The 26,409-nt window shown below is 36.4% G+C and overlaps 1 protein-coding gene across 1 annotated transcript in view; it reads left to right on the top strand.

Moving 5' to 3' along the window:
* KCNH4 (potassium voltage-gated channel subfamily H member 4) overlaps positions 1-26,204 on the top strand; it is a 135,200-nt gene extending 108,996 nt beyond the window's left edge. Inside the window, exons 14-16 of the mRNA XM_072404032.1 lie at positions 52-161; positions 18,659-18,735; positions 19,675-26,204. Of these exons, the coding sequence (XP_072260133.1) occupies positions 52-161; positions 18,659-18,735; positions 19,675-20,298 (811 nt within the window). The 3' untranslated portion in view covers positions 20,299-26,204. The remainder of the gene's footprint in view (positions 1-51; positions 162-18,658; positions 18,736-19,674) is intronic.
* The last annotated feature ends 205 nt before the right edge of the window (positions 26,205-26,409 follow it).

The following is a 26,409-nucleotide window of genomic DNA, read 5'->3' on the forward strand; positions in this document are numbered from 1 at the left end:
ACCTCAGTTTGGTATATCATTAGATATGGGTCTGAACCTCTTTTTTTACAGAGTGGTGGATGGGATTGAGGATAGCGGAGATGTCTCTGAGAGCCAAACCTTTCAGTTCAACATGGACAACTCAAGGGCCCGGTCTCCAGTCAGGCAGTCTCCAGTTGCAGGTACAGTAAAGATTTAGTTTAAGTACAGTTTATGTACTGCTAGCAATTAGGTTTATTGCCCATTGATACTTTTTTAAGCAGAGCATATTTGCACATAATTTACTGACTGCAGCAAAATAAGAACAAAATGTTTTTTCCTATTATCTATACACATACATGAGAGGTCTTACATTTTCCTAATAAGCATTGACCAAACAGCCTTCTGCAAGCACTCTGACTAGGGTCTGGCCTTTTAGGCCAATTGTCTTGGCCTACATGTAAATCAGATATTATAGTCACAGAAAATGGATATAACCTGCCAATTTGCCTTGGAAGACCCACAGAGTGGTTCATGGTGAATTGTAAGCAGAAATATATCTATTTCATCAACAAAAATATGTAAACTGTGCAGAGAAGCAACAGCAGGGGCCCGACTAGATTTTTCTAACAGACAGGACAACTTTTTGCCAGAAGTGGATTCAGCAACATGATGTATATACTGTGTTACTATAGGCCAGGCTTTCTCGACTTTTTTAACATAGATGAACCCTTTCATGTCTTCAGGTAACCCATGCTATAATTACTATATCCTCAGCTCGAAGTACATTAGCATGGTGGTCTGTGGGAAGAATGCCTTTTACATTGCTGGTCATGGGGATACATTTCACCCTCTCAGACAGTCAAAAAAACACTGGTGTCAGTTAAACTAACCTGAGAGGTACAAATTGTTCATTGCTCAAAGAACCCCTAGCAACCTCTGGAAACTGAACCCTGTTTGAGAAACACTACTATAGGAAATGGCTTTTGGTGCCTATACATCAATCTAGCCCTGGCTGTGATGTGCTGATAAGAGGGAACAGGACCAAGTTGAAAATTGTAATTTGTAAGGCTGCCTATCATTGTACCAATAAAAGGTGTATAATGTTACTTTTCATTTTACCTCTGCCAAGGATGGCAGCTCCACATTATCATCTGTCTGTCATAAAGGAACAATACATGGGCTTGTAGCATTGTATGACATTTCATATGTCTGTTTATACCTACCGTGTTCATATATTCACCCCTTAGTTTTCAATGTTCACACTTAATGCTTGCTTCTAGATAATGAATACTGAGACGTGTCCTTATTGTCCATTTATAAGACAATAGAATAGAACAGATGCTAGATTTTGTATTCTGAGGCCCTGACATAGAATCCTTTTCTATTATGCTAGTAAACTTATTAATATTTATGCCACTTTTATTTCACTGTCAAGGCTTAGGAGAGGCATATTCTGCTCTGTCAAAATGTCCTCTTTGATCCACGCAACCTAAATGACAGGAATCTCACACTGTATTTTATACCAGTAAGGTAGTGGTAAAGGGTGTTAAGATCCATTATAACACATAATAAGTAAATCTCCAAAATTATAATATTTACCAATCCGAATAGGAAAAATTATTTTATTAAATGTGTAAAGAAAAATAATGTTTATATTACTGTAAATTCCCATTAGTGTGCTCAAAGCTAATACTAATGAGTTAGGCTATGTTCAGAATAGAGATTGATACTGGTGCCATGTACCACTTCACACACATTGGCAACCATTTAGTGCTTTGGAGCAGTTATAGGTGCTGATTGTGAGTTTTTTCAGTCATTTGCAAATACGTGTGTATACAGTTGTGAAGCAGTTTTTGAACATTTATTTTGGATTTACATCATCCATGGAAGAGGTTGGAATGGCAGACAACCCTTAGACACTGCATGTAGAATGTAAAAAACTACACAGCAGTGCAATCTCAAGCAAAAACCTGTAAGAAAAGGATATCATTTTTAGGGGGAGGTTGAAAAATAGTTCACAGTGGTACAGCTTGAAAACACCCTTAGTCTGAACTTATCCCAAAGCTTAGTTATATACAAGTTTTTAAAAAATGCTACTCTTTGCAAGTGCAAAACACAAGTGCAAATGCCTGAAAACCCTCTGCTGTCACCACCTATAACTAATCCCAGGAAGCAAACAGTTGCCAGCAGGCAACTGGGAATGGTAAAGGGCACGGTTATCAACTGCTAGTCTGAACAACCCAGAATCTTTCAGAGATGCTTTGCATTTGGTCCCCAGCTTCACCTGCTATGACTATTACACATCAATCTCTCCTTTAGGTCTGAATTGATAGATTATTATATATTGTGCAAAAAGGCTGTTCTGGTATAGAATAAGACTTGTGAGGTAAGCAATTCTGGAAACTGCATAGTAAGGGTGTGAGTTTTGGGCAAATTTTCTTAGAGGAAAAGGGTTGTCATAGTTTAGGAATCTGCCAGGGAGAGTAGGAATGCTTGGTAATAGTTCCCTGAGCATTATAAGAAATCATCAGATGGATAGGGAAAACTAAAATACCAGTTTTGCAGGAAAATTTAGATTAGTGTTTCTCAACCAGGGTTCCGCTAGGGCAGTGGTCCCCAACCTTTTGGAGCTTGTGGAACACTAAATCTACGGACTCCGGGCCACTCATGCACGGGGAGCCAGGTGTCAGTCAAAGGGGAAGAAACTTCCCCTAGAGTGAGGTCATGATGCCAAAACCTGCCTGAGCCTGCGATTGGAGAGTGGGCGAACTGTGTCCAGAGACATAACCTGCCCACCACCCTGAGCCTGCAATCAATAGGGGGAACATGGTCCGCGGCTCTGGACGGTGTGCCCCTCTAAGCTTCTTATGACCCCCGAGAAGGGGGGCTTCTCCTGACCCTGCTGGGGGGTGCACTGGCCAAAGCCACTGACCACCGCTGGTCTCCGTGCTCTTGCGGCCCAGCTGGCAGACGGCCATGAGCCTCTAGTGGGCCACGGACTGCGTGTTGGGGACCAGTGCTCTAGGGGTTCCTTGAACAATGAGCAACTTGTGACCCCCAAGTAAATACCACTGACACCAATTGTCTTTTTGCCTGTAAGGGAGATATTCTTCCCACAGGTCAGAAATGAAAGAAGTATTCTTCCTACTGACCACCACGCTAATGTACTGTGAGCTGTGGATAAAGAAATTTTAGCAGGGGTTCCCTGAAGACCTTAAAGTTATTTCAATGCTTTCCCTATGTTAATAAAAGTTGAAATATTCAGGGACTGCTTTGAGTAAACCTATTCTGCTGTGTAGAATGCCGCAGCCTCATTCAAGCTACATAGTAAAGCTTATAGAGTGGAGTATTTTAAAGTGTTCACAATACGGGAAAGTACTGCTATTGGTGTTTATAAGTGTACTTCTTGGTACTGTACTCGAAGTTGAACAAACTACAAATATGAAGTGTCTGAAGTGCTTTCACCTCTGAGCAATGTATCAAGAAGTGTATTTCATACTTTCATTCTTTGGCAATGTTGCAGGATACAATTCTTATCTGTACCTTAACTTTGTTGACATTTATTATTACAGCTTGCCAGATTCGGAAGTGTAATTGCCTATATATTCTGCATTTTATATCCAAGCATGTCATAATGTGCTGTCACTAGCTGCTTATAATGCAGGGAAAAGAGCACCTAATTGGGTCTTTGCTCTGTTTAGAAGGCAATAGTATTGAACAAGCTGATGTGTTTAATGGTGATGGCTTGACATGATATCTGCATCTAGTTAATACTCATGGGCTCATATAAATGCAAATATAAATCTGTGTCATCAAGCATGAAAATCATTCTTCAGAAATATACATAACATTGTGTTATATGGAAGTATTTTATGTATAGAGCCATAAAATCTCAGTAATGGTTTTCAGGACTGGTTATTGAGCTCTAAACCACAGGATCAATCAATATTTATTTTTCGTAGTTAGAAATGCTTCTAACTGAGGAAATCTGATGGAATTTACAGGCTTACTACAATTATTGTACTTTTTTTTGTGATCCTAAAAATGGTGCATGGCTATGATAGTGATCAATGATTACATATTACTGATGCCAGGGACCAGTGGCGGACGTATCCAACAGAGGAATGAGGATGTCTTGAGAAATGTGAATTACATTTTTTTTAAATTAATTTTTTAAAGTACAGATTCGAATACTAATTTGAGTATGTTAGATGTAAATGCACAAACCAATGACTAATGTCAACCAAATTTATTTATTTATTTAATTCAGTGTTGTAGGACAAAATCTGATTTGTTGCTCATGCACTAATAATGTTGCACTTTACACTGCCTAACTTCAAGTGGACCTAAACTCACACTTTGGCTTATGGATGACACAAGCCCACTTTATACTCATCTATCTGAGTCTTATTTTTGCTTATCCCTCCTGAACTGTCAAAAAACTGCTCTGACCCCTCTCCCTAGGCCACAATACCAATGCCCCAGCAATGAGGAGGAGGCTGCAAGCACTCATAGGAGACTGACATCATGAGTCAAAGAGGAAAAAAACAATAAACTTGTTGACCAACCAGAGCAAAGGGAGTGGTTTAGAACCACAATTTCGTCACAAGTTTGGTGCTCCTTTTTTATCTTTTCACTGTCACTCTCCGACACCACCACTGTCAGCTGCAAGGGGGGGAGCCGGTGTCAGTTCATCTCCTGAGATCCCCAGCAAGGAGACTTACTTCACATCTGATTGGAAGGTTTTGCATTGGGGTCACCAGGCTCCATAGATGGGGGTGACAATGTAGATTAGGGTGATAACAGGCTCCAAAATGGGGGTGACAACACAGATTAGAGTGACAAAGAGGCTCCACACAGTTGAGACAATAGACCCCATGGATGGGGGTGACACGCGGATGAGGGTGACAACAGATTTCTCTCACAGATGAGGGTGACAATGTATTTCATGGATCAGGGTGACAACATGGTAAACGGTGACAACGGGCTTCACAGAGGTTGATGATGATACAGTGTAGGAGTCTGATATGGTGGTGGGATTTGGGGTCCTTGTTCTATATCTTGTGATGGTGGCCTGACCTGTATGACATCAGTACCAACCAATCACAGAAGACTGATTGATTGGAGAGTATGGCTTGAGCAGCGAGGGAGGGTTGTGCAGGAGGAAGGAGTTACGGAGTGGATGGCTCGTCAATTTGCCACACACAAAATGGCCACTTCCATACATATAATAAATGTTTTTTTTTTCATGGATGCAAACTGACACAGCCAGCACCACTAAGCGGGTCTGATATTCCAGTGCAAGAAAGTGAGAACAGATGTTTTATATTAAGTCTGATGTTAGAGTTTAGGTCCACTTTAATGAATCTAAAAAGCACTCCCTGTGCAATGACAGCATGCTACCTACAGTATTATGGCAACAAATACAAATGCAGACATAGCACTAATCTGTTTGTGTAAGTCTATCATACATGCATATGCATGTAAAAAAGGAGAATTCCTTGTCTTTCTAAATGAACTGTGTCCTTTTGTATCAGACATTTTTACTATTCAGCAATTTATAGGATTACTAAAATTAGGGTATTTTCTGTCAAATCATTTCAGTCTTCAGGCAATGCCTGCAGTACATTTACCCGTGTGTTCACACAAAAACTCAATGCACCTGAGATCCACTGCCCTAATGTAATAAGTATCTAGCTAAGTATTCTGAGAAAAGGCATTACTGTATTTAATGGTAGGCAGGCTAGTAGTAGGATTCAATTACATTGATTGCGTGATAGTGCCTCAAGAAGCAAACATATCCCGTCTTCTGAAGACAATTGGTTTAAACAATCATAGCACAGGAAAGAAATAGTGATGAGTGAATTTACTTTGAATAAACCTTTTCCCACACAAATTCTATACACCCAAATTTCGAAGTTGAAATGCATTGAAACTGAGGTGCATGTTTGGCCCTTTGGCTCCGCATCCACATGACATAACAACCCTTTGATAATACAAATATGAAAATAAAAGGTACAGCAGGGCCCCTATATAAGTTATTGAGGATGGCATAGCTAAAATGCAGATTCTTTAAATTACAAGGTTGGGGATTCTTTAAGGCTCTGTGTGGTATTATGAATCTACCACAGCTTGCAGAGACAGCAACAACTGATTTTGGCTGGGCATACTATTAATAATATATTAATAATAAACAATATTTATATAGCACCAACACATTACGCAGTGCTGAACATTAAATAGGGGTTGCAAATGACAGACAGATACAGACATAGCGCAGGACGAGGAGAGGACCCTGCCCAGAAGAGCTTACAATCTATAGAATTTCCTTTTTTTTAGTTTCAATTAGTAAGCTGAAACAGCAATCAGCTCTTTATGTCATTAGTTTGAGTTTCTGCAAAAAGTATACTGTTTCCAGCTATCGCCCTCTTTTCTTTATTTGGGAAAATGGACTGCCATTCCATGCCATTTGCTCCTCAAACCAAAAGTTTACTCACTGATTTTAATGCAATTTAAATATGGAATTTTAAATTCATTTATTTTTATATAATAATTAACCATAAACTCAGGTTGGATCTGAGTTTAATCACCTTTATCTTTTTCCTTATTTTGGAGAAATAAAAGAAACCCTTTAAAAGGAAACCTTTAGTGAGGATTACCTATAGAAAATACTAGTTTCTGGTCTTCCTAATCTTAAAGCTTAGAAAATATCTAAGTCACCTACATGTATGCATATTAGAAATTCTGATTTTAAATTATTTCGTCCAAAAACATCTAGGCAACTACTATTAGTAAGCCTCAAAATGATTGCTATATGCTGATATCACCAACCACCATATATCAAATTGTGATCACCCTGTGACAATTCTGTGGTTCTCCATAATTTACTTACAGTTTTAATTATGTGAAAATTCTGATGACTGCCAGACAATGGCTACCCATGTCCAACAGCACTAACAAAACATGCCTATGACAAGAACATTCAAAAAGAAATTGCAGAATAAACCAAATAGTTGTGGGCGCATAAATCTTGCACAAATCTAAAATCTAGTTTTTTATTTGTACACTGAGACTGCTGCCATATTGTCCTTAGGATAATAGTTGTTGCTCATTATGCATCCCATTTAAGAAGCAATACCTCTTGAGATACATTTTGTAGTTTTTTTCCTAATGCATTGATACTGCTGCCATGTTACTGGGCCCAGGGAAATAGCTGCAGCTTTTTGCTCATTTAAAACACTAAATGTATATGCATTAATTGCTAATTAGAACAAGAGTAGAGGGATTAAAAAAACATTCAAGTACAGCTTGTCCAAAATAAGTATTATGAACTAGGAGATAATAGAAGATATGCTCTGCACACCATGGAGTTAATTTACGAAATGAGTTTAGGCTGTTTAGTTAGCGAAATGAACAAAAACATTTTCACTTAGCTCAGTGAATGTGTTTGATATTCACTTTGAATGGAACATCAAATCATGTGCAAAGAAAAGTAAAAACAAAGTAAAAAGTAAAGTAAAAAAAAGAAGTCAGCAGCTTTACCCCGTTCGCTAGACTAAATAGTTTATTCTTTGTAGATTGATTTTTTATTTTTCTAAAGGTATAAATTAAATTTCTTTAATGAACTTACCCCATGGGTAAAGGTGCTCTTTTTCTTATTTCTTCTAATGTCTTATTATAAATTGAAACTGTAAGCAAAAACTGGACAAATCTATGCTAGCTGATATAATTTTATGTACTCTTAGCTTTTAAAAGCAACAAAATGATTGATTACTGAGAATTGCTATGTATGTAATGGCCAGGTTGACCAGTAGTCCTAACACCTTGAAATATTGAGATAGCCAAGCCCACTTTTTCACACTTTGGTCATTATAAGGGCACACTGAGGTCCATAAGTGCTTAGATATAAATTTTTGGAGACAAATTTCAGCCATAATTGAGTAATAGCTGTAAAACATTACAAATTATTATTCAGTAGGTAATTTTAGTGTGTCTCTGAGAGACTCTTAAATCCTGGTAGCTGCGTACAGCACAGTCCTTATACGACCCGTTTTTGGGTCAATACGCCTAAGTACACATGGTACTTTAGCTCACATTCTGTTCTAGTTTTATTAGTCAATAACTAAGCTTTCAAATCACTGAAGGCTTTATAGCATCGATCAGCTACATTTAGCACACGCATTATGTTATATTGATTTTTTTGGTATTGTAAGTTTAATAGCCAATTCTCAAAAGTTTATCTCAAACTTTAGTGCTTCTTAAATAGAATGCATATTTGGTTTTTCTACATTTTTTTTACTAGTTTATTAAGGTCTGGAAAAAAACACATTTTAAAAATAGATTTTTGTTTTATGTGAATATAACGTTTTTAATATATATTACAAAAATGCTCAGCGTGTATAATCTAAAGCTCATTGAATACATCCAAATAATCACGTGTCCAAAAAAAAACCCTATAAGGCAACTATAAATCAAAACATCACAATATAAATTACAGTGCAAAGTACTATAATTCCAGTATTACAGTTTGCAAATTTGCTAAACTCATGGTTGTGAAGATGTGGTAATCAAGGGTGATTATAACAAGATTATCCCTTCTTAAGGTAAAATTATTTTAATCTTCATCAATGTTCAATCATGAGTAAACCAAATTTTGACTACAACATTATTCGTCTATCCAGAAAGCATGCAGGGTTCTAAGTCTTCTTTTCACGTAATCAATAAATTTAATTTTTTAGCTAGCCAAGGTTTTAAATAAAGCAAGCTGCAAATCAAGCTACTCTCCTAACCTATAGAACTTTGGAACTCCTTTGTGACATGAGTTGGTATTAAATGGGAGTTTTATTAAGCCAGAAGAAAACTTCTTTGTGGTAGTGATAAAATAATGAGAAATAATAATATTAATTTATTATTATTTTTTATTACTATTAAACAGGATTTATATATCGCCAACATATTACGCAGCGCTGTACATTAAATAGGGGTTGCAAATGACAGACAGGTACAGACAGTGACACAGGAGAAGAGGACCCTGCCCTAAAGAGCTTACTATCTAGGAGGTGGGGGAAGTAACACACAATAAGAGGGGAGATATGTAGTGGTGGGAAGTAGTGAGGTTCTCAAAAGACAGAAGAAGATGGGTAGGTAAGTTTAAAAAGATGGGTTTTGAGTGCTCTTTTAAATGAGCAGAAAGTAGAAGCAAGCCAATAGTACGAGGAAGACCATTCCAGAGAGTTGGGGAGGACTAGAAAAGTCTTGGAGCCTTGCGTCAATAGTCAATAGTAGGTCATCGGAGGAGCATAGAGAGCAGCTAGGGAAGTATTTTTCTGTTAGATCAGAAAGGTAAGTGGGACAAGAACTGTGGGGGGATTTGAAGACAAAGTACAGGAGCCTAAATTTTGTCCTAAGGTGAAATGGAAGCCAATAAAGAGAACCATAAAGAGATGCAGCAGAAGAGGAGCGGAGGGAAGGATGGATGAGTCTGGCTGCAGGATTCCTAATAGATTGTAGAGGAGAGAGTCAGGTTAGTGGAATACCAGAGAGGAGGATGTTACAGTAGTCCAGACGAGAGATGATAGGAGTGTGTACAAGTATTTTTGCTCAGCTATGAACATTTATTTTAGAAAGCAGTAAAAGAGCTTTCTTTACAGGTGACAATGGTGGACAAAAAGGGTGAATTTCCCAACAAGGCTGTAGACAGCCATACAAATCTCACAGGAGTTTTAGCACCTTTATGCCCTACCCAACATTTAAAAAAGTCTTAAATGTATATATGTTAATCTTTTTTTCTTTCGTTAGTTAAAACAGAGATGTGTTGGGAGAATTACATTGAGGGGAAGCTCTCCAATGGTGTCATAGAAAGCTATAAAATTTCATACAACCGTAAAAAGCATTACCTATCCACAACTAGCAATGTAGCTGACATCATTCATACTGTGGCTTTACACATTTATGAGATACTGTAATACATCAGTTTTTCTCTTTATCAGTAGTAATGATAGCTAGTTTATTCAGATGTCTCTAATCTTATCTACAGTCAGTCGTAAGAGTTTGCCCCATCAGCTGCATCCACCAGCTTATGGAATCGCATAAAATCCAGCCCAATTCAGTGCAGTACAGCTGGCCAGAGCCTTTATAACTTCCACAAAAGTCATTTGATAATCTTTGCAAAATTTCCTGTTGTTTTTTTTGCAAACTGATGTGTGTGTATACGTGCAAGAAGCGAGTCTTGATTCTGCTTTCCAATGGATGCCATGTGGCCAAAAGGAAAATTCTTCCACTTCTTAAACTGTGGCTGATTGATATCCAGTATAATGATCCCTGCATAGCTCTGGGGCCAACACCACTTGGTAGAGCCAGCACCATAAATAAAAATTTTAGTTGTCTACAAAAATGTTATTCTAGCCACCACTGTAGAATTCTTTCGCTTGGCAACCAATTTTGGAGGCTTTCCAACTAACCCTTGAAAGTTGGTTTATTAGGGGTTCCCTGTGACCTGAAAATTATTTTAAGGGTTTCTTAAGGTTAAAAAGGTTTCCCTGGAATATATGATTATATAAACAACTACCAACATTAGGCCTATTTTTCCATGTAATTGTTTATTCAGATTAGCTGGTAAATTGGAGATATCTTTTAGGAACTATAACTTGATGTCATCTGCAATGGCAGAATAGATACTTTAAAACCCAACCTCTTTATCAATAGAAAAATATGTCAGGGTCTCAACACTGAACCCTGGGGTACACCACAGATGGAATTATCCAAGTTTAAAGATTTTAACTTGCACAACAACAGTCTGTAGGATATTGTGTCAAATGATTTTAAAACCATTTCCTTGCTCACTACCTACTAACATCTTTTTCCACACACCTTTTCTAACCTTTGAGATTAGTATAAGATTCTACAGAACCAAGTTATCATCAATATGAGTCTTTGCGATGTCCCCTGAGGAAGCCGATATGGCAAAACGCGTCGGGAATTATGAGTACTTATACCTTTGATGTAATCTGACCATATGGAAATTTTGTAACATGGTCACTTTGACTCTTCTGTATTTTTTTGGCTATAAGTAGTTGAACTTTTTTTAGTATTGATTACTCTTCAATACAAAATAGGAATATTACATCAACTCTTGCCGTAGAAAGCCTTTCCTTTTGTCTCTTATCTACATATTGATCATGCTATATGTTATTTCACCCAGAAAGGGAACTAGTACTAGACTATGGGGCATTTTTCAAGCAAATAGAGTATAAGCAATGTGTTTGGAACTGTAAACAGAAAATCACCAGCTGACCGATCCTTTTTAACAATGACAATTTGTTTTACATCTTCTAAAATGAAAATGTGTCTGTGCCTTATTTTACTATGCAGATTAATTTGCTTTTATTTATAGAACACTAAAATTACATACACATGTTATATAATTTGTGAAATGAAAGACTAAAATGAAAATGTTGGGTGCATACACACTGCTGTGATGGATCACTAAACAACGACTGCTGCCTCCCACTTGTCCTCTCCTATTCATGGAACTGACAAGCACTGTGCTTACAAAATTTGTTCTTTCCACTGTTTCTGGAAACATTTCTGAAAAATTGTTTCCAGGGACATAAATGTGACATATGTACATAGCTTAAGTGCCTAGAGGGTGAGAGTGGAAGTTGGACATCACAGGCAAGTACGCTGCTCTTCTGCTGACCAACTATGGAGAGGTCTGTCATCATACTAGGGATTACACAATTTAGGTAAATACTCAGAAAATGATTAATTGAGTCAACTGAATTAAGCAGTTTCTGTCTTGATCAGAAAGCATTGGTAGCTCAATCTACATGTTCTGTTTTATAGAGAGGGGAGGGGGTGAACAAGCAAACTGCACCCAGATATTCATCGGTTGTTCATGGATACATCAGCACAGATCCATGAAAGATGGTGGACCTAAGAAGGAAGATTCGCTTTTACCAGATTATTTAGTTGTCCAGTCAATGGTTGGAGTTACAGATATTACTTAAAAAAGGAAGCACCAACCTTACCTTGTTTACTGGACATTCAAAACGAGTTCTTTCCTGTCCTGAATTGGACTAGTCAAATGTTTTTTCTCCATGGTGGAATCATCAGTAAAAGTTTATTAAATAGGGCATCTTCCTTATATCCTTATACCTTAACCTTATAACCTTATATCCTTCATATTGTCAGACTGATAGACTGAACCTTTAGTTTATTGGCTGCCTGGAATACCATTTATTAACAGAAAGCATCAGTTTAATTAATTGAACTAGATGCACTACGATTGAAGTATAGTGTTCATCATCTCCACATAGAAGCATAGGGGTAATAAATAAACTATTGAGCCACTGGTGAAGTCTTTTCTACAAGAGTAATACAATTAAAACAAAATTCACCAGTTTGTGATAAAAGATATAATGGGAGCAATGTGTGCATAGAGTCTAAAAATGTATCTGGAAATTTAAATAATATAAACTCTAATCAAAGTTAATGCAAGGGATCTTGCTACATACTTCCCCTTTTTATGTAATTATTTCATAATGCGTCATCCAAAGAATAGCATATGAGTTGTCATTACCACTTTTTCGAGAATTAATCCAGGGTTCCTATATACAGTTAGAAGATATCTGAGAACATTTGTCCTTTAAATGGTGCTCTTCTGTAATAGCAATGCTAAAAACTTCTAAACATCAATTAATTATTATTAAAGAAATAATGGAGGGTTTTTAATAAATTGAAATGAAAACCATTTTAGAGGTACTTTCTTTTCCTGAGATTAAATTCTAAAACAAATAATTCTAAAATTAATAAAGCTTTCTTTTTAATATTAAAGCTCAGCTATATGCAATAAAACCTAAACGTTTCCTGATCTCCTCCTGGGAAATGCATAACTGTCCAATACCTTTTTTAAAAATTTAAATATGTGGAATTGCATTTTACCTACTTTTTTCCCCTGCTAACATCATAAATCCCTTAGAATTACACTTAATTGTGCCACTATAGGGTAGGGATTTGCAGTATGCCCTGTGTGTCTTTGTGTTTCAGTATATACTTTTACCCTACGACTTTCTCTACAGAGAAGCCTTCCACCTGGGCTGGCTGTTGGTGAAGGTTTAGCGGAGACTTTTGATCATGACACAAAAGTGTCCAACTAATACAGTAGGGCAGAGATGGACATCAAACAATCAAGCTACATTTGAAACTCAACTGAGGCCAAAATTGGGCAAAGCAGATTCTTTAGTTTTCTTCTTCAACTTTTCAAAAATCAAAAACCCATTGTGTAGCTGTGTCTTTCTGTAGCTGTACGTATATATATACTCAAATTTCATTATTATAATTAAGGAGTAATTCATGAATTTCATATCTAGTGAAATATTTCATTTTATCTCTTATTCAGCAGGTTGAGGTCTTACAGTTGCTCACCATCCTTTTCTTGTGACTACCCTTTATATGGGCACATGGCTTTTACTGTAATTCAGGGATGCAGGGAAATACAGTCAGGCATCTATTGTTTCCCCTACATTGGGTGTCATATAGTAACTAGGCTTACCAGTAGCTTAGTTAATGAGTGAAGCTCCACTGACTTCAACCATCAAAACATGTGGAAGAGTACAACTTGTTTTTCTTTAAAGCTAGAAGGTATAGCTAATCCGGCTTCACATGTATTAAAGATGGAGCCGTCCCCTTTAAAACATAGTATAAGAAAAAAACGCAAAAAAAGCTAAGGTTTTGTGGGGCAAATCAAAATTATATTGTGAGTAAGAGATTGAATGAAGGCATAACTTTCATATAAAGGCATTGTACAATAGGTTTTTGTGGTCTTTCCCATTAATGTCTCGGGATGTAGGACCAATCATCTAGAACAAAAATCCCTAAACGGTAAAGGAGAAACGTCTCGTAATCTGACACGTTTCACCAATAGGCTTCTTCAAGGGATGCGCAGAGACCGTTTATACAATGGATTACCGTGGTCATTTTTCTTGGAAGGGAGGTACTCCCTGTGTGGTTAGATGTACTCCAAATGACTTTGAGTCCTAGCAAAAAAAATTGGCAGGGAGTTGAGCAGTTCTGACCAAAATGTCAGGTTGAGCAGCTTGAGGGTGCTTTATGTTCTTAAGGTAATATCCTTATACCATTCTGATTCCAGGTAAAACAAAAGGCATGCAGGTTCTTGCTATTCATTAAGATGAAGAATAATTACCTGGTTTCTCCTCTGTGTGAGTTACAACTTTGGTCTTTCACCCCATTGGGGCACAAAACTACCCACTGTAGTGACAGTCACCACAAAGTGGGCTCACAGTGCCAGAAATGGTGCATGATTGGTATTTAAATCCCAAGTGCAAAGCCCACACTCACCTATCCAGATTAAAATATTTCATCTCTATTGGAATATTCAAACATCAAAATAAGAGAAAATGTTTTCAGCTGTGCGACCCTATAGTAATTGTATCTTTTCTAATACAAAACTTCAAACCTGATCATTGGTTCCTTCTTATGAGGTTTTCATGTGTTTGAAAGTTCAGTAATGACAATCACCTGTAAATTCACATGATTCCTATTAATGATTTGTTATATAAATATATATATATACTCAAATTGAATTATTATATTTAAGGAGTAATTCATGAACTTCATATCTAGTGAATATTTTCATTTAATCCCTTGGATTTACTGGCTGTCTAAAGGACATCTACATGTGCAAAAAAAAACTCAACCTAAACTAACTTTAAAACTCCCACCATAGTGTTGATTTTAACTGAAATGACCTAATTTTTCCAGGCCATTGATTAGCTAGTAGTAGTTAGTCACAATCAGATGGACTTGGTGGTGTAGTGTGAAGACATTTCACATCTGTTCAAGCTGCTTCTTCAGAACTAATTAAGCGGCTTGAATACCTGTAAAATGTCTTCAGCATTACAAGAAGTGAATGTCCATCTGAATGTGACTACTACTAGATAACTTGAAATGACAGCCACCACCTTTTTCATTAATTTTTATATAGGTGCACAGTGCAAGCTTGGATAGTCCTGAAAAAGATTTGTACCCTGAAGAGGTAAGTATTGGAGAAAGATTTTATGCTGTGGTAGGTAAGCAGCTGAGTATGGGGTTCTAGCTAAATTTAGATAGAGGAGGTTTGGAAGGGTGGACTAGTGCTCTTTTTATTAAAAGTAAACTTGACTTTTGAGTTTGTATGCGGTTTACTTCCTAGTAGTATAATATTGGATCTGGCAATGGTGAAGCACATATATTGTTTGCAGTGAGAGAGAGTATATATTTCTAAAAGAGAAATAATACTATAAATCTGTCATTGCTATATTGAAAGTGTCCAGGGTCTTGGCTGGAAGCGGGCAGACATCAGAAATCAGAGCGGCAAACTGCAAAAAGCACAGGATCAAAATGAATGTCATGAAAGGATAAAACATTGTTAAACTTGAAGATAAAAATAAAGCCCCCAATTGCCATCGTATCTTCTATGACTCAGCAGTGCCTGCTAAAAGCCTCTTTATATCTGTCCTGCTTCCCCGCTTTAGAGATACTCAGTGTGGCAATGAGAAAATTAACAATCTCAAGTGTCTCTGCTAATTAAGCAAAGTAAATGGATGTTCTCAATTTATAAGTATGACAGAAGCCACTACAGGGAAATGCCTTTGCATCTTCAAAAAAAAAAAGAAAAGAAAGCAGCTGCTTCTGCTGTATGTTAAAATGATTGTGCTTACCAGAGTATCCAGCTGAGCCACCTTATGCTTTACATAACCATTAAAAATGTCAAAGCTGGATTTTGATATTGAATTGCACCTTTCATTTTCTAGCAAACAATATACATGAAAATACAAACTCCAAAGACAAAAAAAATTATATTTAATTCAGTTATGTTTTTTTAAGGACTTTTGAAAATGTATTTGCAGATTTTTAAAGCTGAATTCTGGCAAAATACAATACATATATTAAAGCCGACCTAAACTAACATTTTTACCTTACATAAAAGGTTTCTGGCTGCTCCTTCTGTGCATGCCTCATACATACATCTCATACATGCGCAGAAGGAGCTTTTTCTTCAGTGGGGTAAAAAAAATGCCAATCTCAGTTTTTTTCCCCATCTACCTCACCCAATCTTGCGCATGCGCAGTACGAGATAGGGTGATGTACGAAGAAGGCGGAAGAAGGGGAAAGATTCAGGAAACCTATAGAGGGATTGATGGATCTGCAAAGGTAAAGGTGAGCAAGTTTTTTTTTTTTAGTTTACTTCCATTTTAAAGTTGTTTTATCTGCCAAATGATGTGTAATTTTACACCATTCTGCTACAGAGCACAGTTAACCCTAAAACCTAATATTCTCTACCGCTTTTAAGTAATACAGCTATGACTTGTCCCTCCCTCCAGCACTGCAGCAACACTGATTGGTCTCTTTTGTTCCTAAACTTCCTAAACAAAAAGTCACCCAGAAGTAGAGGTATTTAGTAGATGAAATGTTTCCTTTGCCAAAAAAACTTTTCCCTGGCCCCTAGTGAGTTTTTCTTTTTTCTACCCTGTACAGCACATTTACAATACAGTGTAGATCTCAGTTCCATACGTGGCACTGCCAAAAATAGATCTAGACCAGGGGTGTCAAACTCAAATACACAGTGGGCCAAAATGAAAAATTTGGACAAAATCACATGCCAAAAAAAATACAGTTGAGGAAAGTCGCTAATGAATGTCAACAGAAGAGGGGGCCCTTGTGGGTCCTGATTGACGCGCCAGCAGAGCATTCTTGGATTTGTAGTATTAGCGGTGCATGTACTGTCTAACGATGGCCAGCTCTAGTAGACATTTGGTATTTTCTTGTGGGCCAAATATAATTACATTGTGGGCTAGATGTGGTCCGCGGCTCTGAGTTTGACATCCTTGATCTAGGTGCTGGGGACAATGTAACTTCTGCGCACAAAGGCTATCCAGTGGATGAAGAGGATTGCCGTAGACCCAAAGTGTGGCAAAGACAGCGAGGGATGCAATGGTGACAGGTTCCTGGACCTGGTAAGTCTGTGCCATATTAAGCAAGTTGTAGTCCTGTATGTTGAGCATGGGACTTCACAAGTATGCTGTGCAAACACACCAGCTATGAAAAAGCTCACTTAGAACAACAGATTTTAAGTCTGTGTTAAAATAGTTTCATTTAAAATATTCAGAATGCATTTTTTATTTCCAGTTAACCAAGGTATAAACAAACATAAACATTTAAATTTAGGAAGTATCGAAGTAGCTGCGAATAAAATATAAAAAAATAATCTCCATACATTGAAATAGAATATACAGGTGGTGGGGTCAGAAGGGCAGGAAAGTCTAGTGAACAATAGGGGGTGGGGTGCGGTGGTTCATATCAATCCTGCAGAGGAGATTCCAAATGGCAGATGTGAATAATAAGGATGGGTGTTGTCAAGGAATGCAGTACTTAACAAATTGGCATTAGGATTCTATGTACCTCAATTTTCCCTATGTCACCTGGGATAGATGGATTCTATAGTCTCGGGATCAGAAAGCATTTTAAATTTAGTAATTTATTTATTAATTGGTGGTTTTGAAGATGTAGTTGGAGTTTTTGGCTAAGTAGAAGAATCGAGGACTTTTGGCTAAGTAGAAGAATCTTCCCATGGTAATTAGTTCTGGTGCTTTATGGAAAAACCTGCTGACACAAACATTCAATTACACTTTAGGAAAGAAGACTGCAGGGGAGATTCTAGGCTCAAACATCAGTCTACAGATCACCTCCAGAGTTGCCATTGTAAAAAAATAAAATACCACTTTAATTCGTTGACAGAATTAGAAAAAATAGCTGGGAGATATTGAAGTTGAAATTGTTAGCCAAGTGCTACAATATCTTCTGGATAATGACATTCTTTATTTCTTTGTGAAAATGTTACTGTGTAATGCAGTGATGAGCTGATTGGGCACCCAAATGGCTGCACTAGGGAAGTGTAAACTCACCTTGAGCCATTAAATGACACTTGACAGCTAATAGAACAATAAAGTCCTCCTGCCCCTCATCCTTGTTGTATAGACACTTATGAGCTAATATAAAGTAGTTGGGAATAAAATTCCTTGTTGGTTTAACCAATCAATTTTTGCAAAAATAATCTTTTATGGTGTACAAAATTAAGAAACGTGGCAGGGTTATGGCACTCCTACTTATTTGTGCTAGAAAGTATTTCTCTTCCTTCAAAAGTTGTAAGGTATAAAAGAAGTTCAGAAGTTTGGAATTTCCTGGCTGCTGCATTATAAAAATACTAGGGATCGGGGTACACAAAGCTGTGGTTACCTTTCAGCTACCTAGTAACATAATTCTAAAATATATTATATGATTATATGTATGTATGTATATATATATATATATATATATACATATAATCATATACACAATATATATTAGTATTATATATATAGTTCTATACATTAGCTTTCATTCTTTCTATAGGTTTCCTTAAAAATCTTCAGCATTGTATCCCTATTGGAGATATTCTTGTTTACTATTAATTGTATCAAACTTTGTTCATCACTTTGCCAAGAAAATAACATGCACATCCAATTCTTCTGGTGGTTAGATGGCAAATTGGATATAACAGTTGTTTATGATAATCTGTAATGCTTGGTAGATTATAATGTTGTTGCATCAAGCAAGTAAAAATGCATGTTTTAATATTTTTCTTCTTCCTCTGAATCAGGTATAAGTCTAGTAAATCCAATTCTAGCAGCTGAAGCAGAGGAAATCAAGCAGAATATATGCAGGTTAAATCAGGAGGTAAGATATGAACCCCACATTGGGTTGTCGAACCATCAATGTATACCTGCTAAAAAATAACATGTTTGTCATTTTAGGAGTTAAAACTTGCAATGCATAATTTAATTCTATTGAAAAACTAACAATGCAACAATGGTTTGTTCATGCCGTCATGCAGGAACTGTTTAGCTGCAGCAACCTTATCAGATATATGCAGGGGCCTTCATAATTGGAGTTATAACCTGGATTTCAGCAAGGCAACAAGATATAATAACATAAAACATGACTGCTTGTTTAATGCATTTTACCTTCTTCCCAATATTTCAACAAAATAAAAAAAAATAAACCTATTTAGGTAATTTTGCAAGAGGATGAGCTTTCTGAATATTCTGAATTGCTTGATAATATGCAAGTGTGGGAGTTTAGAATAAAATTTTTTAGTTAAACGTTGATCAAAAAATGTTACTGAAATTCCCCTTTGAACCTCAGAAGCAATTGATCAATTGGAAAGCACAATTTTATTAGTTGTAGAACATTAGTCTATATGTTGACCTAAAATCGCTGCTTCAGAAACAAAACAGATGTAAGTATACAGAAAATAACTCAATCATGTGGTAACTCAAGAAGTGCCCACAAACATTTTATAGTGTGTATATGCTTCTTGTTTCACAACATAGAGAACAATAGCTAAATTGACAATTTGGAAAGTAACAAAATAAATAATTGCAATTTGTATGGGCCAATACTAAGTTTCAATTTTAAAAGCTTTTGGTGTGTGCAAAAAAATAAAACTTAAAAATTTCTCTATACCGACATAGTTTACCATACATTAGAAAATATCTGAACGTCTATAAAAAAAATAAGTGCCACATATTACATGGATTTAAATACATTTTTATTCTTTGCATGTCATCAACAAATTGTACATGAATATAAGAAAATATATTTTTATTTTTGCAGATCAACAGTCTAAACCAGGAAGTTTCGCAACTCAGTAAGGAGCTGCAACATATGATGCGCTTGTTACAAGCCTTGCTAGCTGCTCAACAGTACAACCCACCGCTGGCCTGTCCCTACACAGTCCAAGTAGTCTCCACTCCTCCTGCAGGGCATATGAGCTGTAATGAGCAACAACCAAGACCCAGCTATCCTATGCCACACTCGCTTCACCTGGTGCAGGAATCCTCCATGCCCAGGAGCCTTGGACATGGATCTATGGCTTCGGATATTCCTTACAACCAAGTTCACTTTTCAAGGGTTTCACCAGATGCCTGCTCTCGCCCTACAGACTCGGAGTCCTTTCATCCAGTGAGGGACTGCTGCTACATTCCCTCTAACACCATGTGCTCTCCAGGGACACCATTATCACATGGGGAGATGGAGAGGATGAGGATACTACAACAGAGTGAAGAGGCTAATGCAAGCCCTAAGACTTCTAGCTATGGTTCACCAGTCTCTGGACCTCCAGGCATGGGCCGACAAACTCATACTATGACTTCTTTGAGTTCAGTCCAGTCTTTTACTACTATTCAGAATGATGCACCTCAATCAACTTCTAGTAGGGACCCAAAACCACAAACTTGAGTGCACCAATAACATACAGCTGATTAGAGACATTCTTAACTTGCTGCTTTATGAGACCCAATAAAACCAGAGGAACAAATGTCAAAAATGTACTTTAAGCAAGCACAAGAAGCCAAACGTTATTTCTAGAATATATTCTTAATAGCTAGATGCATGTTTATCCTTGTACTTAGCAAGTTACCTGAACTACAGATAATGCTTGATGGAAGGTTTACGTGCTCTAGTAGAAGATAAGAGGCCTTTGTACTACTGGTGTGGAAGGTCATTGATGTAGTGTATTTAATGCTTCAGATACTCTGCTTCCATGCAGCAACATTTTTTTTGAATGTTGCCCAGCACTCCATTGCATTTACATTGTTCAGAACAGATGAGTCCAGCTCAAGAGAACCCAAATATTTTTATAGTGCACAATGTTCTCTATTCTATCATGCACATCTACTATCATTTAAAGAACTAGTCTAACACTTAGATTTAACTCTCAACAAAATTGCTTATTAAAGCAATTTTAACAGTTTTTTCCATATTGGAATTGGTGACAAATACCCAGGAAACTGAATACAATCCTGGGTTTTTTTCCCTGCTAGGTATGAAGTTGTTAGAATATTTCCATAGGAGTTTACTGTTGTGCCCAAATGGTGGTATATTGCTTCTTTGTTGAACTCCTTGTCAGGTACAATATTAGATTATATTACTTTAAATGGAAAGTTCATAAAGTTAAAGATGAGCAAATCCCTTGTTATGGTCTAGTGCAGTTCTTTCTCAACCAGGGTTCATTTGAACCCCAAGGTTCCTCCAGAGGTTTCTAAGGGTCTCTTGAGCTATGAGCAATTTGGACCTCCCAGGTCAATTACCATTGACATCAATGATCTTTTTGTCAATTCCTTCCACTGACCAGCAACGTAGGGGGCAATCATCCCAATGACCAACATGTTATTCTGCTGAGACTTAAAGGTTCCCCCATGTTAAAAAGTTTTGAAAGGCTGATCTAGTAGTTGACACAAGAGGCACTTAATTCTGCACAAGTTACCTACTACTTATGTTCCCAATAAGCTATTTGGCTACCATAGCCACTATTGCTCACCAAATCAAACTAGTACTGGGTGGCATTAGCCTTTACATCAAAGGCTGTCGACTGAAAACTTTGACTTACTTCTATAAACAATATATTATTGTTTTTAACCATGGGCAAATGGCCATATGTTGTAGAAAATACAAAGATGGCTCATAGGGCAAACTGAATAGTATTTATATTATAGTTGTCAATCCTATTTAATACATCCTATTGATTTTTTTCTTATTATTGACTTTAAACTTGCAGCAGTCCTATTGGCTGGATTTTAAATGCTATTTTTACAGGTTTCTTTCAAAATAGGAATTTGCACTTAAAATATAATAGTAATACATAAATAACTGATAATTCTCTTTGGTAAAATTTACATTTAAGGGAGTTTAGATTTTAGGTTCACTCAAAGGGTATAAATAAATAAAAATGTTTTTTGTAGCTTTCAATCATCCAAGCAGGGGTTTTCCTGCAGAGATTCTTTGCCCAACTCCCTGTTGCTGCCATAACAATCAAGACCTAGCTTAGCCCACAGGAGCTTAACTTCAGCCCTCCAGGAGCACAGTCGTGTTATTCAATTCTGTCTTCACAAAATCAGTGTTGATCGCCTAAAGAAATTCAGAAAAGATCAGTCTGCCTAAACTGGTAAAATAACAAAAAATATAAAAATATGGTAGAATGAAACAGCTATGTTTTTATGTTTATATATCTAATAGAATCCATTAGTGAGTTCTGAGATCTGCATACCTACCACAGCCAAGTACTTATCTTTCCTAAATTTTAATGTACTTTTTTATGTAGTAGAAATGAGAATTATTAAAACTCTAAAGTAGATGGGAACACAACCTGTAACTCAGGGAATGGTGAACCCCCCAGAGTACTTTATATTTATAAAACCATGATTGACTTACTCCACCATCCTCAACCTGCAGCTAAAATATCACTTATGGATTGACCATCCCTGAACATGAAAGAATAGGCAAAATGTACTAACTAATTATCACATCTACAGTGCTCAAAGCTATCCTGTGGTTTAGCACTGCATTGATGACATGGTCCTCTTAAAATGCCATTATTAGAAAGTTATTAATAGAAGATTTAGAGGTTGTATTTTTATAATTTTTATAGTAAATCTTAGCTTTAAGCAGAGTTCCTCTTTACCCCTCTCACAGGTTAGCTATTGCAAGAATGGTGTAGGAGGATTAATCACAGCAAACTTATTTGCCTCTCATAACCTTTCATGATTAACAAATGACTGAACTATAAAATAACTGAGACTAAAATGAGTGTAGTTCACGGAAAGGTGAATGAATAACTCGCTTTTCACCTTCAACTGTATTATAGATAAACTACTTGTGTTAATTTATGTAGGTCATAAGAGGATTTACATGACCATCTGAGAATAATTGGGCTCCAGCCAAGTATGCAGATACAGAACAGGATGTAGAATTGTTTTAATTCTTTAGTAAAAGATAACAGATGATGGTAATCCCAAGAATATGGTAGAAGATATTTTTTTAAAGAGTTGTGCACTAGGAGAGCTGGCAAATTGTCTGGTTTAGCACAGTATCTGGGTGAGCGGAATTAATGCACTGCCTTGCTGCATGCTATCTGACCACTTTATAAATTGCATGAACTAAAAATGGTACCTCACATCTCTTAGCACATCCTGTCATGAAGCGCCCTAGATCCTGTAGTATGAAATGCCAAGATTTCTAAATTCTGCAACATTTTTATTGATTCACACAGCCAACATTACTTAAACTATTCTTAATATGTGAATACTCATAGAACCCAAATCAAATAAGACTCATCCAGCTTTACATTATTATAGTTATATTTCACCCTGCAGTAAGGATACATTTTCTAAAGTGTGACATTTATAACCCATAATTGTTACTCCTTATAGCAAGCAGATTGTGAGGCTATCACTGTCCTCCAAGATACAGTAAAATTAACACACATTGTTCATAAGTGGACATAGCTGGATGTGTGCTGAGCTTTATTCCCCGAAGAACGCTAGAAGATTTTTATCAATTCATAGTTGTGTGCTTTCATGGTTAATTGGGTAACTGTACTGTATATTTAATTGAGTGCTTAAGCGTGGCTTACTTGTAAACTTTCAAAGCACGTGATTGGGTATGCAGAAGCAATCATTTGTCTGTTCAAAGCACCCCAAATTCCAGCATTGGTCAGTCAAAACTATATAATCACTTGCAGTGGTGGACGTAGCCAACAGTGGCGCCTGTGCAGAAATGACTTGCTCCCCCTCTTGTGAACTGACATGGGGTCACTGGGGGGGACCCTGTTGGCTTAGAAGGGTCAGGGACGTTCGCATAGTGGCATGCTTTTTACTCCCCCTATGTCTACCCTGATCCCTTGTTCAAGTTTCCAAGATTTCATAGTCAAGTCACTAACCCCACTATAGGTTTTTTTTTAGGGGACATAGTACAAGACCAATTTTATGCTGGGAAACCCATTAACCTACAGGTATGTTTTTTTACATGAACAGGGGATGTAGGAGGAAACTGAAGATCAGGGAAATCCACACATGGGGATAACATACAAACTTCATGCAGATACAATCCTGGCCAAGATTTCAACCTGATACCTTATTTCTATAAGTACACAATTCTACGCATCATAGAAAGGTCTTAAGTTATTCAAAACTATGAATTCATGCTGTGTGTTTTTATGTCTAGAACTTCATGTCAGCAATATGTTTGAGAGATGTGAGCTCATTTTCTATATTTGTTGGCACCAATCCCTGGATCACAGATTAAACCACACTGCCATGTCTGCTAAACCAAAAGTCCTTGGTGTTTGTTACTGAGGACAGTGAGGGTATAAAACTTCGACCATGGGACCAAAGCATTTTTTACTGCAGCTCCCACTGTCTCAGTATTTAAAACACATTTTTAAAGGGAAATTATATTGTGCAATACAACTTGGCTAAAAAAATGCATACAAATATATACCCAAATTAATCTTTTACAGTGTATTGACCTTTAGTAACCAATTTTTCAAAGGATAGTTATCAATGTCTCTAGTTATATCTCAGTATATAGTATACAGTATTTAATTTTTTTTTATCCTTTTTGTTTATGATTTCCAAAAATTCCAAAAATTTGAACTTTTTTGCAATAGACATTGTACTTGTACTAATATCTGTATAAATAATATTAGTTTTTAATATTTACTAGGAAAAGCAGGATACACAGGGTATCTGGGTAATGTGGAACAAATAATATATTTTGGTTTGAGGGTTGGTATAACTCATTGGATCTATTTATGGAATTTATCTAGCAAATAGATTTTTTGTACTTACAAGGATGGGCTGGTTAGTAATTCACAGGCTTCATCTTATCATTCTATTGCTTCCTATGGGGTTCCCTGAGGGCTGCTTTAAGTCTGAACTCTTCATTAATGTCAACCATGCCAAGACAAAAATGCTGCTGTATATGCTCCTAGAACTAATCAAATGTCTGTGGCAGTGGCTTCAATCTATTTCAGCAAAGCAAATTAAAGAGGTAGTTGTAAATCACTTACAAACATATTAATTTGTTATATATATTATGTTCATATAATATTGCCCTTGCCAGGGTAAGTGAAAGGTGTTTATATACTTTCCAGATAATCTTTTAAAACAATTTCACAGTGAAGATATTGAAAACATTTAATTTATACCATTTTATAATAAAACATAATAACAAATTACAGCAATAATTGAATAACTTATCTCCAAGTACAAGCTATGGATCTCAGCTATAAAAAACAAAAAAGTTAATATGCCAACAGATGAGGTTTTTTTTTAAGATTGTTGCACAGTTCATTTTTATTATCCAGCTACGTTGAAACGACTGGTAAAATTACTGCACATTCAAATGGAATAGCCACAAATGTTTAGATGGCTTCCAAATAACATTCTTGTTTATTTGACTTCTATACAAGTTATTATAGGTAAAGAAAGCAGAGGTCCTTGGTTCACAAAACAATGTGGAACATTATGCATTATGTGACTACCTTGTGGTTCCTAGACCTGCCCTTATTTCTTATTAACTGACTTAGCTGTCTATCAGCTATCTTAGTTGCCTGTCAACTAAAAAAAAGAAACTATGAGGCTATAATAAAGATTTATATACTGTATGTATGTTTTTTACACTAAATTAATAGCTGTTTTAAGAGAAAACTTAAAAACTAAACAAATCTTGAATCAGAGGAGAAACTTTGTAATAACGTTAAGGTAATGGTAAGTGCTAGGAAGGAACTTTTAGTAATCAATTAAATACCATATATTAGTTGAATAATGTTTATTCTCTACACATTGTGATATGATTATTTGCAAATAATTAGAAAAGCTACATCATATAATGTGCGCTAATATTTATAAAGACCGATATGACTGTTTTAGTTATCATAATGTATGTCATACTACAGAGCATATTCAAAAATTCTTATGGATTATAATTATTTAATTTCCCTTTAAAAACAACTTGAGGCTTGCAGACTACAATAAGGAAAACTGACGGCAATAAAGACCACACGGGGTTTTCTTAAGTATTTCTATAATGTGGGGATTGTTTACAGATGAAATGTTAATTCATTATAACATTCTGCTTAGCCGAGGCAGGGAAACCGTTAACGCTGCATTGGTGTCAGGAGGGAGAGCAGCATCTCAGAATGTAACATTAATTACGTGCCTCTTATTCATCCGCATGTGCTTTTATATAAACAGCCTGACGCTGTATATCTCAAGTGAAATAAAAAGTCTATTTTTACATTAAAGAAATGGAGAGACTTTAACTGTCGAACAAATGGATGATGTAAAAATTTCTTGATTTAGTCATTGCGTTATAAAAGTGTGTGTGCAGGAGGATGAAATGTCAATGTGCCTGACTCATTGGGGTTTATTTATAAAGTGATGAATTTGACATTCACTAAAACATTTCCTGGTGGAGAAACTTCCAGGTCCATGTGTTTAAATACAGATGCTCCTATATATATATGTATATATATATATATATTTTCTATAGAAACCACCTTAAGTTTTC

This window comes from Pyxicephalus adspersus, chromosome 3, assembly GCF_032062135.1.
Source record: "Pyxicephalus adspersus chromosome 3, UCB_Pads_2.0, whole genome shotgun sequence".
NCBI classification, from domain to species: domain Eukaryota; kingdom Metazoa; phylum Chordata; class Amphibia; order Anura; family Pyxicephalidae; genus Pyxicephalus; species Pyxicephalus adspersus.